Raw genomic sequence first — 15254 nt, 5'->3', positions numbered from 1 at the left:
GGCAGCTGGCAAGGAGCCAGGATCACACCTGATATATTGGGAGGATGACCTCCTGTATAGCGAGCCTAAGGTTCCTGAGCCTGGGTCAGCCCGTGTGCTGGTGGTACCCCAGTGCTCCAGGGCCTTCCTACCGGGGTTGGCTCATGGTGTGCCTTTAACGGGACATTTGGGGCAGGACAAGACCTTTGAGAGGCTTCTCACCCACTTTTACTGGCCCCCAGTGCGCAGGCACTCAGATGCACATTGCAGGTCTTGTCAGACGTGTCAGGCAAGTGGCAAGAGTGGGAGGAAATGTAAGGCTCCCCTCCAATCTTTGCCTGTTGTCAGTACTCCCATTGAGAGGGTAGGCATTGACATTGTGGGGCCTCTGGATCCCAAGACAGCCATGGGCAACAGGTTTATCCTGGTCTTGGTGGGCCATGCCACCCGGTACCCAGAAGCCATTCCTTTGAGATCAATCACTTCCCCTGTGGTGGGTCGTGCTTTGATAGGGTTTTTACCCGCATGGGGTTCCCCAAGGAAGTGGTATCTGATAGGGGTACCAACTCCATCTCCACATATATGAAGTCACTGTGGAAGGAGTGTGGGGTAACCTACAAGTTCACCACCCCTTACCACTCCCAAAGTAACGGTCTGGTTGAGAAATTCAACCGCACCTTGAAAGGCATGATCATGGGCCTGTCAGAGCCCTTGAGGCGGAAGTGGGACGTCCTCTTGCCATGCCTTCTGTTCGCCTACAGGGAGGTGCCTCAAAAGGGACTTGGGTTTAGTCCCTTTGAGCTGATTTATGGCCACCCTGTGAGGGGACCTTTGAGTCTGGTTAAGGAAGCTTTGGAGAAAGCTCCTAGTAAACCCCCCCAGGAAGTATTCAGTTACATGCTGGCTCTAATAAACCAGACTGCCCACTTCAGGAGTCTCACTCAGGAGAACCTGGAAGTCAGCCAGGAAGATATGAAACGCTGGTATGACCAGATGCCACTCTGGTCGAGTTTCAACCTGGACAGAAAGAGTGGGTGATGGCAACAGTGGTGTCTAGGGTGCTCCAGGATAAGTGGACTGGGCCATTTGAGGTGGTGGAGTGCAAAAGCGAAGTCACCTACCTGGTGGACTTGCAGTCTCCAAGGAACCCTTTATGGGTCCTGCATGTCAACTGCCTCAAGCCACACTTTGAGCGGACTGAGCTATCAATGCTCCTTGCAACAGATGATGGGGTAGAGGAGGAGAGCGAGCCTCTTCCTGACCTCCTGCCTGCAGGAGAAAAAGATGGGTCAGTGGAGGGATTGATCCTCTCCCCCTCCCTGACTGAGGAGCAGCAAGGTGAGTGTCGCCAAGTGATGGGACATTTCCTCACTGTTTTCCCTGATCCCAGGAGTCACACAATTGTGCACACATGATGTGGACACTGGGGACAGTACACCTGTTAAACATAAGGTTTACAGGGTGATTGACAGGGTCAGGGCATGCATTAAGGATGAGGTATCCAAAATGCTTGCCCTAGGGGTTATTGAGCACTCCAGCAGTCCTTGGGCCAGCCCAGTGGTATTGGTACCAAAGGCTGCTGCACCTGGTGCTACTCCAGAACTCAGGTTCTGTGTGGACTACCGGGGACTCAAAGCGGTCAGCAAGACTGACGCACACCCCATCCCCCGAGCTGATGAACTCATTGACCGGTTAGGGGCTGCCAAGTACCTCAGTACGTTTGACTTAACATCTGGGTACTGGCAGATTGCCTTAACTGAGGGGGCCAAGGAGAGATCAGCATTCTCTTCCCCAGATGAGCACTTTCAATTTAAAGTGATGCCATTTGGGATGAAGAATGCCCCTGCCACCTTTCAGAGGTTGGTCAACCAGGTGTTGGCAGGACTGGATGAGTTCAGTGCCGCCTACCTGGATGACATTGCTGTGTATAGTTCCACATGGGAGGAACACCTGCAACACCTCTGGAAAGTGTTAGAGGCCCTGCAGAAGGCAGGCCTCCCATTTAAGGCGAGCAAGTGCCAAATAGGGCAGGGTTCTGTGGTGTACTTAGGACACCAAGTGGGGAGTGGCCAGGTGGCACCCGTACAGCCTAAGATTGACACGATTCTGGCTTGGGAGCCTCCCAAGATCCAGATTGAAGTGAGAGCCTTTTTAGATCTCACAGGATATTGCAGGAGGTTTGTTAAGGGGTATGGTACCATTGTTACCCCCTTAACTGAGTTGACTTCTAAGAAGTAACCCAGGAAAGTGATCCCAACAGAGGCTTGCCAGAACGCTTTTGATGCCCTGAAGGCTGCCATGTGCACAGCACCTGTGCTGAAGGCACCTGACTACTTCAAGGAGTTTGTTGTGCAAACAGACGCCTCAGAGCATGGTTTTGGAGTAGTACTCTCACAGCTTAATGAAGAGGGCCTAGATCAACCCGTAGCCTTCATTAGCAGGAGGTTACTACCCAGTGAACGTAGGTGGAGTGCCATAGAACGTGAAGCGTTTGCTGTGGTCTGGGCCCTGAAAAAGCTAAGACCCTACTTGTTTGGGACTCACTTCCGAGTTCAGACCGACCACAGGCCCTTCGGATGGTTAATGCAGATGAGGGGTGAGAATCCAAAACTGTTGAGGTTGTCCATTTCCCTACAGGGGATGGACTTTACGGTGGAACACTGTCCTGGTACAGAACACGCCAATGCTGATGGTCTGTCCAGGTTCGTCCGCCTTAGTGATGAGAACTCCCATGAGGTTGGGTAGTTGCTCCCCACTTTCAGCTGGGGGGACACATGTTAGACTTTTCATCCTTGGCGTGGTCTCCCTTAACTTTTTGCCTCTGTCCCCCAGGTTGTTGATGTGTGCTGGACTCTGATTTTACTGTTTTGTTACTCTGGGCAGTTTACCACTGCTAACCAGTGTTAAAGTGCAAGTGCTCCTTTACAAAATGTTTATGTAATTGGCTTATCCGTTATTGGCATATTTGGTCTACTAGTAAGTCCCTAGTAAAGTGCACTAGAGGTGCCAGGGCCTGTAAATCAAATGCTACTAGTGGGCCTGCAGCACTGGTTGTGCCACCCACATAAGTAGCTCTGTAATCATGTCTCAGACCTGCCATTGCAGTGTCTGTGTGTGCAGTTTTAACTGTAAATTCGACTTTGCAAGTGTACTCACTTGCCAAGCCTAAACCTTCCCTTTTCTTACATGTCAGACACCCCTAAGGTAGGCCTAGGTAGCCCCAAGGGCAAGGTGCAGTGTATGGTTAAGGTAGGACATATAGTAATGTGTTTTATATGTCCTGACAGTGAAATCTTGCTAAATTTGTTTTTAACTGTTGCAAGGCCTGTCCCTCTCATAGGTTATCGTGGGGGCTACCTTTAAATCTGATTAAAGTGTAGATTCTCAATGGGACAGTATGGACATGTGGAGTTTGGGGTCTTTGAGCTCACTATTTAAAAATACATCTTTTAGTAAAGTTGATTTTAAGATTGTGTGTTTGAAAATGCCACTTTTAGAAAGTGAGCATTTTCTTGCTTATACCATTTCTGTGACTCTTCCTTTTTGTGGATTCCCTGTCTGGGTCAGTTTGACAGTTGGGCTGGTTGCACCTCACATTAGACAGTGACACAAAGGGAGCTGGGGTGTAGTCTGCATTTCCTGATGAGTCATCTGTGCTAGGAGGGAGGGGAAGAGTGGTCACTCACAACTGAAAGGGCTGTGCCTACCCTCACACCATGCAGTCTCCAACCCCCTGGTGAGTGGCTGGGGCCTGACCTGGGCACGGCAGGATTTCACATTCAAAAGAGACTTTACTTTGAAGTAGGCCTACTTCAAAGGAGAATTTGGTACAAGAAGGGCACCCAAAACCACAGACTTTAGAAACCCTTCTGGAAACAAGAGGAACCTCTGCCTGGAGAAGAGCTGAAGAGCTGAGGAAGAAGAGCTGCCCTGCCTGTGACTGTGCTTTATGGAGCTATCCTGCAGTTGCTGCTTCTGCCAGAGTCAGAGGGCAAAGACTGGACTTTGTGTGCCTTCCATCCTGAGAAGAACTCTCCAAGGGCTTAATTTAGAGTTTGCCTCCTGTTGTTTGAAGTCTCATGGACAGCAAAGACTTCTCTCTGCCAGCACCTGGAGTCTCTGGAGAGACTCCTACTCTGCCCTGTGGTGCCCATCCAGTTCCTCAGACCCTGAAAGGAGCAGCTGGCAACCTAAGAGGAAAAAATCCACGCACAGAGCGCCATTCGGGGAAAAGATCGACGTGACTCCGATCTGCAACTGATAAAACGATGCGCCGCCGGCTCCGCGGCTGAGAAGCGACGCTCGCCGGAAACGCGACCGAAGAATCGACGCATGGAGCAGGAGAAACGACGCGCAGCATCGCTGACGGAGGCTGGGAGATCGCATCCCGTGCTGCAGGGTTTTCGGATCATCGTGTGGCTGGAATTCTGGCGCGACCCATTGTGTGCGGGCAAAAACAACGCAAGGCCTGCCTGGACCCGTGTGCGGACCGAATCGACGCATCGCTCTCCTGCGGAGAGAAGAAGTGATGCACACCGACTCGACAGAAGGGGGAAACGACGCAAGGTCTCGTGAGTGAGTGATATTGATGCATCGCAAGCCCTTTTTGACCCTTACCCGCCCGTGCGGGGTTATTTTTGACGTGCACCAGGTACATTTTCACGCTAGCAGCGCTAGTGTGTGTTTAAAACTACTTAAAGACTCTTTTTGCATTTTTTTTGATAACTTGACTTGTGTATTGTGGATTTTTGTCATTTTGGTCTTGTTTTGTTCAGATAAATATCTCCTATTTTTTCTAAACCTGTGTTGTGTCATTTTGTAGTATTTTCATTGAGTTACTGTGTGTGTTGGTACAAATACTTTACACTTAACACTCTGAAGTTAAGCCTACTACTCTGCCAAGCTACCAAGGGGGTAAGCAGGGGTTAGCTGAGGGCGAGTCTCTTTTACTCTGACTAGAGTGAGGGTCCTTGCTTGAACGGGGGTAACCAAACTGTCAACCAAAGACCCCATTTCTAACAGTGCAGACGTCTCTTTGTGCTTCTTTCTTCTTGTACAGGTAATATCTAAGTTCTGGTGCCAGGGGAGCCCCTTAAATCCTAGTTCAGGGGGATGTTTAAGGGTGTGAGAGACAGTGGCCAATGGGCTACTGTCCCTATGGCTAGTCAACCCCTGCAGTGACAGCTACCTGTGGAGAGTATGTCACTTTCTTCCCAGTACCCACTATTCTAGGGGTCTGCCAAGATGGCAGAACCCTTCCTTGGCTGTGCAGACCTCCTAGCCCACCCTCAAAGGAGTGGCTAGTTTGAGGGAGGTGCATGGCACCTGCATGGCTAATTTCCCACATGCCAGGCCAGGCAGGGTGGGAAGGTCTTTGTCCTCCACTGGGGGACAGCTCTGGGCACAACAAAGGTGGGGAGCCTTTGAGGCTGACCACCCGGATGCTAATCTCACTAGCCAGCTTGGGAAGGAGGAGGTGTGACCTCCTTCCTGCCCAGGCCCTTTGTCTTACATCCTGCCAAGGTGCTAGCACCACCAGACCAAAACAGTACAGGACTGGGTAACTTTGTGAGCACCTTCTAAGGGTGCCTCCTGGGCATCTGCTTTTTAATCCTAAACATGGGCATCGTGTTCAGGGTTAAAAAGCACAGTGTTTGATACCAAACACAACATGATTTGGCTGGACCATTGCAGAGCTGGACATCTGATCAGTGGTCAGATGCCATCCATGCTATCCAATAGACTGCCAGTTACTCTGGCTGGCATCACGTTTTAGATGCTAGCACGGGGCATATGTGCTCCTGCACATATGTCCTCACTCATGGGACAGTGCACCCTGCCAGTGGGCTGGGAGGGGCCTGCTTTAGGGGTGATTGACCTGTCCATGTGCAGTAACAGGGACTCTGCCTGCACCTGGTGTGGGCAGAGTCTCAATCGAGCAGCAGGCTGATCGTGCAGGCTGACATGGCAGCTCTGCAGTCTGTCTTTTACTTGGGGTGCTCAAGGTGGCACAATCAGTGCTGCAGCCCTGCTACTCCATTTACCCCCCTTGCCCTGAACATCCTGGGTGCCATTTACTGGGGACTTGCAGGGGTGGTAAGGTGCTTGCCATTTGGCCTGTTGCAATTCGACATATCATTTTAAGGGAAAGAACATTGGTACTGGGGCCTAGTTAGCAGGCCTCAGTACACTAACAGGTCAAACACTACAGCATCTGACAGCTGGGGGGTTGACCATCCAAATATGGGCACTTAACAAAAGTCAGGCAGTAAATTTGAAGGTGGTACATGCTATTCACTGTGTTTTCTGCATAGCTGAGAAAATATATATGTTCCATTTTCTTGTTTTATGGGTGATGCCATCTGTTGCAAAAGGTCTCCACCTTTTTAGTCTGCCATGATATTTTGCTTTTTAACACCCTTTTTCTGTATTTTTACTGTGGGTGATTGTACAAAATTGGGTTGCTGGTTGAGGGGATGATACCATACTCAAGCAGCAATCACAATTCTTGTCAGAGTGGAACACAAGCAAACCCCAAATTAACCTGTGTTTATCCCTTTGGTAGCTTGGCATAAAAGAGTCAGGCTTAAGTTAAAGGCAGTAAGTAAAGTATTTATGAAGCACTTGAACTGTAATAATTTGAAAACACAACACAAGGAAAAGGTCCACACTAAAAAATACTTTAAAATGTAATAAATTGACACCAAAACAACAAAAATCCAATCTAGAACCAGAGATATGCAATTTCAAAGATTTCATGTAAGTATAGTGCCTAAACCACAAAGCGCCACTTGAGGTTATCTGGTCGTGCAGGACTGGGTGAAAGTACAAGTTCAAGCCAACTGAGATGGAGCACTGGCTAGATACAGACACCAGGTTAGTCCCTCTGAAAAAGCTACAGTCTAAAGTCCAGCTGAATTGTTCTTTTTGTGGTGGAGGAGGCTGAGGCCACGAGGAGCAGAGAGAGTATTGCAAATGGTTGCCATTGTAGCACGAAGAGCAGGACGGCATCGCAGATGGGGGGGTCACTGTAACACAAAGATCCTTTTAGGCATCCCAGATGGTTGTTACTGGTGATTCGCATTGGCAGGCACCTTGGGCTGTCAATCCTGTGGCATGAAGTGTAGATCTTGCATTGCTGGTCGCCACAGGAGGTCACTGTTGCAAAAAGAGTTGAGGTCATGAGAGCTTTGCCATGGTGGGCAGCGCGGGCACCAAGATCTTGGTGCAAACAAGTCTATTCATGGTTGTAAAAAGCCCAAAACATCAGGATTTCTTCTATTCTTCCGGGAGGAGTTCAACTGATGCCAAATTTTGGGTCCAGGACCTGAGAGGCACCTCTTGCATACTATATCTGGTGCAGAATTTGAAGTCGGAGAAACTTCTGGAGTTTCCTCATACAGAGAGGTCTGGAATTACCTAGCTTTGTGCCCCGGTCTCAGCCTGCCTGGAGGCACAGTAGGCAAGTGTGAAGTCCTTTGTGTGTGTGCTGAGATAGCCCCATAGAATATCATGTGTAGCCAGAGACTGTCCATCCTGCCAACATCCATACTAATTACTGCAAGGTGGTCTAGGAGGAATACACAATGGCCAACTACACCTAGTAAGTTGACCAAGGAACAGGCTGAATTCACCAAATGGTTACGACAAGGAAATTGATATTCCTACTTGTTCCCAATCATAAGTTATCACTTATTAAAAATAATAAGGAAATATAGTGATATCCTATCAGATTGGTAGGTCTTGCAATCATGAAAAAAGAATTTGAGAGTTTTTCACTACTAGGACATGTAAAACTTAAATATACACACACAACTATTTAAATTAAACACACACTGCCTTAAGGGCTTTTTATGGCCTACCTCAGGGGTGATCTATATGTATTAAAAAGGAAGGTTTAGGCCTGGTTTTTATTTTTTTTAACTATCTTTTTTTGATTTTGTATGTTTAACAGTAGGGGACTTGATTTAGCAATTATGCACAATTTTTATGGTAACACATATATAACACATCTTCCACATTGATATTCCAGGCACACATGCAGTTATTGCCAGGTAGACCACCCATTCATTTGCATGCACAGTTAGCCAGTCACTTTGTTGCTGCAGATAAGGGCCCTGGCCTTGACTATAACAGAATGTCATGTGCCTATCCTTCATCCCAGTGGGCCAATAAAGTATCACAGTTATATAATTCAACAAGTAACCAACTAACTTCCCTGGTCTTGTGGGTAAATGTACTAGTGAGCTCTGCAGGCCATGAAATTACGAGTCCATTATATCCTATGAAACTCGTAATACGACAGGCGGAATACCCGTCACATTTGGGACAGAGTAATCCCCTCCGCCAAAGTCATAATCAGGCCCTAAGTCATTTCTAGCACAGCAGAAAATAAAACCTCTTTTGAGTTTCAGAGATGGTTCACACCCACATATCTGTTTGAACAATAGGACCTGTCCTCAATATAATAGGAAGTCTATCTAGTCGTGTCTCTAGAGGCCAGTTGCACTGAGAGGTTCAGGCAGTGGAGAGGCTAAGGGCCTCCACAGTAGCCCTACATTAGAATCACTGCTGCCTGGTCTGAAGGTCTGATCTCTAGCCCTTCTTTCTTTGCTCTTTTATAGCATTATTTCACTGTCACATAAACTCTAAGACTAAACAATTAACAGAGAGTGGGTGTGATGCTCTTTCACTTATTTTCATTCTATGAGACAGTGTTCTTTTGAACAATAATAGTCAGCACTTTGATTAAATAATGCAAATATGTTCTTGCAATACTTAACTATCATGTTGCAGAAATTATTGACATAAACTTTAAAAATTGCATATATTCACTTTTGATTGATTGGCACATCTAACTCAAGCAGGGGAATACTCAGGAGAGAAAATACATTTGGCCTGAGTTAGATATTGGCAGACAAGTTACAACAGTGATGAATATCCTGTCCGCCAAAATCTAAATCCCATTATGGGGGTCATTCTGACCTCCGCGGGCGGCGGAAGCCGCCCGCCTGGCGGGAATCGCCAGAAGACCGTACCGCGGTGGAAAGACCGCGGCGGTCATTCTGAGTTTCCCGCTGGGCTGGCGGGCGACCGCCAGAAGGCCGCCCGCCAGCCCAGCGGGAAACCCCCTTCCATGAGGATGCCGGCTCCGAATGCAGCCGGCGGAGTGGAAGGGGTGCGACGGGTGCAGTTGCACCCGTCGCGATTTTCAGTGTCTGCTTGGCAGACACTGAAAATCTTGGTGGGGCCCTGTTAGGGGGCCCCTGCAGTGCCCATGCCAATGGCATGGGCACTGCAGGGGCCCCCAGGGGCCCCACGACACCCGTTACCGCCAGCCAGGTTCTGGCGGTCAAAACCGCCAGGCTGGCGGTAAGGGGGTCGGAATCCCCATGGCGGCGCTGCCTGCAGCGCCGCCATGGAGGATTCCCTTAGGCAGCGGGAAACCGGCGGGACACCGCCGGTTTCCCGTTTCTGACCGCAGCTGTACCGCCGCGGTCAGAATGCCCATGGGAGCACCGCCAGCCTGTTGGCGGTGCTCCCGCGGTCCATGACCGCCAGGGTCAGAATGACCCCCTATATTTTATGGGATTTAGATATTGGTGGACGGGACAACCCTCAATGTGTGATTGATTAACGCATCCACCAATATCTAAACGATGCCCATGATATTCAGGACACAGGATGAACACAAAATATATGAAGAATTCTGTTAGAAGATGACAAATCTGATGTTTTCAATTTCCTTCGATTCATGCACTGCTGCAGGACACATTTTGTAGAACTATTGCTTCCAGGTCTTATTCAAGTTGACTGACCTATGTCCTGCTTGCTTCCCCTTAAAGCATGGGGTAAGCGTCTGTTGTTGTAGGCAGAGATGGCTCATTGCTCTTAGTTTATTCACTTGACTGTGTTGGTTCCTTTAATTTAGTTATAGTAATTTATGGGATCTTTCTTTGTTATTGCAGGATTACAGTGGCTTGACTTGCATCGGGCTGCAAGTTTGATTGCCTTTTACAAAGCCTTTCAAATAATTTTCCTCTTGTTCATCTTGTACATACTGCCTTGCCTTTTTCTCCTTTCACCTTTTTGTGAGGTATTAGTTAATGTCTTGTTTTCCTTTTCTTTTATGTTCACCAGTTGAACTGCTTTCCTCTCAGTACCACACTATAGGTGGGAGTTCTAGGTTGTGTAAGGATCCCATCCTTTTCAATATATTTTGCTGCCAACTTTTACCATGTTGGTAAATTGCATGAGACTCCTCGTCTATTTTGTCCTATGATTCCTCTTCAATTTGTGTTCCTCCTCCTCCCTTTTATCCTTTTTGGGGTCTCAAATGGAGGGAGTCCGTTTTGGACTTATGGAAGGGGGGTGCATATATTAAACATGTCACTCACAGATATAGTAATACAAGCATGGTGGGAGTCTCAGGGTAGCAGATGGCTATTGGGGGCTGCCACAATCCTTCTTCTCTCTAGTGTGTATTGTCTCTGAGCAAATACTCCTTGTTGCTCCCTGCACTGGCCAGGCAATAAAGCCATTACGATTTTTCTTCCACTTTTGTTATCCTGCATCTAACAGAATTCTGAGCAAGGAGGCCAATGCAATGTCCCACTCTGGAAAGGGAATATGGTGGTCACCAGCATGATCTACTCCGTTGCCACTTCATGATCATAGTGCTTTAGGTGGGTTTTCCACAGCAGAAACTCAGTTAGACTAGAACTCCTTCAACAACATTTTGTAGAGTGCATTGTGAACTGCTTGTTGCCTTTCCACTCTTCTTTACATGGATTGTCTTTGCTTTGTAATCTTCTCATAAGTCTGAGGAAGAGCGACTAGTGAAATATAAGTTCATTGCACTCTCTTGAGCCTTGGAGTCCTAATTCTCAGTTTTTATGTCTTCAGATCCATCAATCAACCATCACGCTCTCTGTTTATATATTTATACCAGTAAAGAGAAGGGAGGATAAGGAATGGAGGGCTAGAGGAGATGGCATACTGTCAGAGAAGAAGGTACAGGGTGCTGAATGGGCCACTTCTTCACTTGGGCGGCTTTCAAGTCATGTATTTTATTTTATGGTCTGCAAAAGGCACTGCAGCAGCCTTCCATCTTCTTATAGGTGTACCATAACTCTGAAGGACGTGGTCACGAACTCACAATGCATGAGATATTGGGTTAATTAACTTGGAATTATCTTAAGTGAGGACAACATTTTGGAAATGCCACTTTTGAATATTTAAATATGTGTTTTTTTTTTCTCTTCAGGACTGTATGGAAAGCAAGCTGAGGTTTTTAAGAAGCATCAAGTCGTTGAACTGGCATTCACGCTATACCCCCCGCTTGGGGCAAGAGTAAATAATCAAGCTATTCGAAAATCAACATGGATCCACCCAATAGTTAATGGAAAAGAAGGAAATAAATTTATAGGTAAGACTGTGCATTTTGTTCCTTGCAAGCATGGCTGAAAAGATTTTCTAGATATTTGCTGCATTTCTGTTTTATTCAGACCCTTTCATTTTGTTTCTTTCTCACTCTGGGTGATCTCTGAACTGAATTTAATTATTGCGTCTGATTGTATGTGCTCCACGGCCAAATGTGAAACAATTGAGGCACATGCTGGTTGTAGAAAAATGTATGCAGCAGAGCCGCATCAATATTTGACATCAAAGACTACCAGACACCCTAAGGTTTGCATACATTATGGTACACGGCTTACAGTCTGCGATGCAAGCAAGTATTCGACTACGTTAACCCATTAATCCAATGCATTCTTCAATTTGAACAAACACAATGAGCATTGGCAAAGCCAGCAGGCCAGGATTTCTCTTATAAATGATTGTGCTTCTTTATTGATTGATGAGCTTGAGTGGATAGAAGAGTTGGATGGATGGGTGCATAGATGGATGTGTGGGTGATTGCATCGGCAGATAAATGGGTAAGTACAAGACCATTTATCCGCCTATCTAACCTTCTATCCGTGCTAATATCCGTTCAAGATCTCGGCCACTCATGTGTTCATTCAGTTAATGAAGACGCACTTGTACTTATAAACAAGCATTGACAAAACCAATAAATATGTGTTTTCATGTGCTAATGCATGCATCGTGAGCACATGAACGTCACGCAGCACACGAAATGAACTGCAGACTGGTTTATGGCTCCCTGTTATTTTCTACAGTTCTCTTTTGTTTCTATATCATTATTCAGGGCGGATGGCAAGAGAGCCTTTCATACATACAGTCCTTTTCTAATTTCTATGTCATAGAATGGAAAGAAGGAGGACTATGGAGAAGGGTCTCTTGACAGCCACCCCTGTCTAAACATAGAAATAAAAGGAGGACGATATTAAAGACAAAGCATCCTTAAAAACTGCCAGGAGGGCAAGCGGGGGCACGTCAGGAGGTAGGCAGGGAGTAACAAGGAGCAGGGAAAGGTGGGAGGAGTAGATGGGGCTGCAACATGGGTTGCATGGGTAACAAGAAGTGCACAGGGCAGAGGGAGGGCAGAATGGAGCTATGGGGGTGAATGACAAATACTGAGTCACAAGTAGCGCATATGGGAACGGGAGAGGGGCGGGCAGGCAGGACAACTTAAGGGGGCAAGGAGGCACAAAGTGAAGACAGCGGAAGGGGGAAGGGTTGACAGGGTTAACATGAAGGGATAAGAGAAGGAGGGAGGGTGGAAAGGAGTTTTAAGGAATTGACAATAATTGAGTCACAAGGAGTACATGGGGAAGGAGGGAGTGGCTTGGAGGAATGCCCAGGGAAATGATGAAGGCCGAAGAGGCGGTACAAGAGAGAGTGCTACGACAAGAAGCAAAGCTAAGGAACAGTAGAAGGCACACATGCGGTGTAAGAAATTTGGTTATTGCTTAATGGTGTGTAAGCCCACTCAGACAACTACAGTCCTTGTCAGGGTAAACCACACAAGTCACTAAATTGACCTATGCTTAAACCTCTAATAGTTTGGCACAAAAGCAGTCAGGCTTATCTCAGAGGCAATGTTCAAAGTATTTGTGTAGCACAAACAATGTCAAAAGTGAAAGCACAACACAAGAAAAGTCCCATGGCAATTTAGAAAAATGAAGTAGATGTTAAGTAAAATGATGCCAGAACAACAGAAATCCAATTAGTGAAACCAGAGATATTCCATTTTAAAGTTTCAAGTGAAAATAGCACCTAAAAGCAATCAAGCCCCATTTGCGGTCATCTGGGTATGCTAAACCTGGGGGGAGTCTCAAGTTCAGACAGACCGTGATGGAGCGTGGGTCGCATACATGGACCAAGTTAGTCCCACTGTTACCTTCTGAGTCTGCTGAGAAGAGTTCCTTTCAGGGGAGAGGAGGCCGCAAAGAGGAGGGAGACCATTGCATGTGGTCATCATTATAGTGCGATGAGCAGGCCAGGAGGCACGTGCAGTCATTTCTGTAGTACAAATAGTTAGTCTGGCATCGTGGCCGGTCGTTGCTGGGGCTTTGTGTTGGCGGTCATTGCAGGCAGTGGTTGCTGGTGATTATTGTAGCATGAGGAGTAGGGGCCAGATGTAGGAAAAAAGCAATTTGCGACTTGCAAATTGCGAGTCCCTGCGACTCGCAATTTGCAAGTCGCAAATTGCTATGCAGTACGGTGTCTCAGACACCGACTGCAACTCGCAATGGGGTCGCAATGACCCACCTCATGAATATTCATGAGGTGGGTCGCAAATTGCGGCCCCATTGCGAGTATAGGCACTCGCTAACATGGAGGCCTGCTGACGTCAGCAGACCTCCATGTTAGCGACCTGCTTTTAAATAAAGCAGTTTTTTTTTTTTTAAGTGTAGCCCGTTTTCCCTAAGGGAAAACGAGCTGCACTTAAAAAAAAAACGAAACCTTTAGTTTCGTTTTTTTTCAGGGCAGGAAGTGGTCCCTTGGACCACTCCCTGCCCTGAAAAAATATTTTGGGCTCCAGTCACAAACTGGAAGGGGTCCCATGGGGACCCCTTCCAATTTGCGATTGGGTTACCATCCACTTGAAGTGGATGGTAACTGCGATGCCATTATGCGGTCGCAAATGGTATTGCATCCCAATGCGACTCGCAAATAGGAAGGGAACACCCCTTCCTATTTGCGAGTCTGAAATACATTTTGCGAGTCGGTAACGACTCGCAAAATGCATTTCTGCATTGGGATACGCGTTTTGCGACTCGCAAACGGCAAATTTTGCCGTTTGCGAGTCGCAAAACATTTGCTACATCTGGCCCTAGGTCTCATCCGAGGTTCGCATTGGGGGTCACCAGGGATGGCAAAGTCTTGGTGCAAAGCGGTCTGTTTGCAGTTACAAAGAGCCCAAACTTCAGGATTTCTTCTTTTTGTCTTTGTAGGAGCTCAAAATAATGCCATCCTAGAGCTCAGGGACTGGCAGCCACATATTAGAGATCAGAAACTCACTCCAACAGAGGCCAGAAGGGCTCAGTCAAGTCCAGTTGCAGGTCCAGGCAGGATCAGTGCAGCAGGCAGCTAGGAGGTTCCAGGAAGGCTTCTGGAGCTTGTTATGTCCTTATACCTCACACTGCAGGTCAGTCAACTGACCCTTGAAGTCACTGAAGTTAGACTGGGATGAATGTAAACAGGTCCAATCTTCCTTTTCAGACAGCAAAGAAGTCTTTAGCAGCAGGGTAGCCCTTCTTTTGTAATGTTCACAGGTCCATAAGGGTTCTGAAGATTAGATCTGGAGGCCCAATATGTATTGCTGGTGTCAGCCTTTGTGTGTCTGTGTAGAGGGGTCCTGTCCTTCCACATCTAGTTACGGAAAGTTCTTTCCCTTTCCCTGTCAAGGTTGCAAACTGCCTGGGGTGGCAAAAGACAAGACAGGCCTGGTATCTGATTTCATTGTACGTTAAGGGGGTAAAGCCCTTTGAAATGTAAGTATGGCTAGGTACACCTCCTTCCCCAGCCATCCTGCCAGAATGGCCCATCCTATCCACACCTGAGCCCCCTTTGTGTTACTGTCTGGAAGCAATATACAATAGCAGAGTCATTCACAGTCATGTGATCCAGGACACTGGCAGAAGAAACAAACGGTTAACCCAAGAAAATGTCAACTTTCTAAAAGTGGTATTTTCAGAATTGTGACTTGAAATCCGACTTCAATAATAAAGACGGTTTTAATTTACAATTAAAGTATAAACAACATATTTCTTTCTGCTCCCAACCAAAAGTTACCACTTATTAAATGTAATAAGGTAATGTAGTGTTAACCAATGGGAGAACTAGGCCTTAAAGTAGTGAAAAATTAC

At 47.0% G+C, this 15254-nt stretch overlaps 1 protein-coding gene across 2 annotated transcripts in view; it reads left to right on the top strand.

Annotated features, from left to right (window-relative positions):
• IQCM (IQ motif containing M) overlaps positions 1 to 15254 on the top strand; it is a 1478261-nt gene that overhangs the window by 1281561 nt on the left and 181446 nt on the right. For both annotated transcript variants that reach the window (XM_069242635.1, XM_069242634.1), the window contains exon 15: positions 11246 to 11407. In XM_069242635.1, coding sequence (XP_069098736.1) covers positions 11246 to 11407 — 162 coding nt within the window. The remainder of the gene's footprint in view (positions 1 to 11245; positions 11408 to 15254) is intronic.

Source organism: Pleurodeles waltl, chromosome 1_2, assembly GCF_031143425.1.
Source record: "Pleurodeles waltl isolate 20211129_DDA chromosome 1_2, aPleWal1.hap1.20221129, whole genome shotgun sequence".
In the NCBI taxonomy this organism is placed as follows: Eukaryota; Metazoa; Chordata; class Amphibia; order Caudata; family Salamandridae; genus Pleurodeles; species Pleurodeles waltl.
Note: the sequence above shows the minus strand (reverse complement) of the source record. Positions and strands in the feature narration are given on the sequence as shown.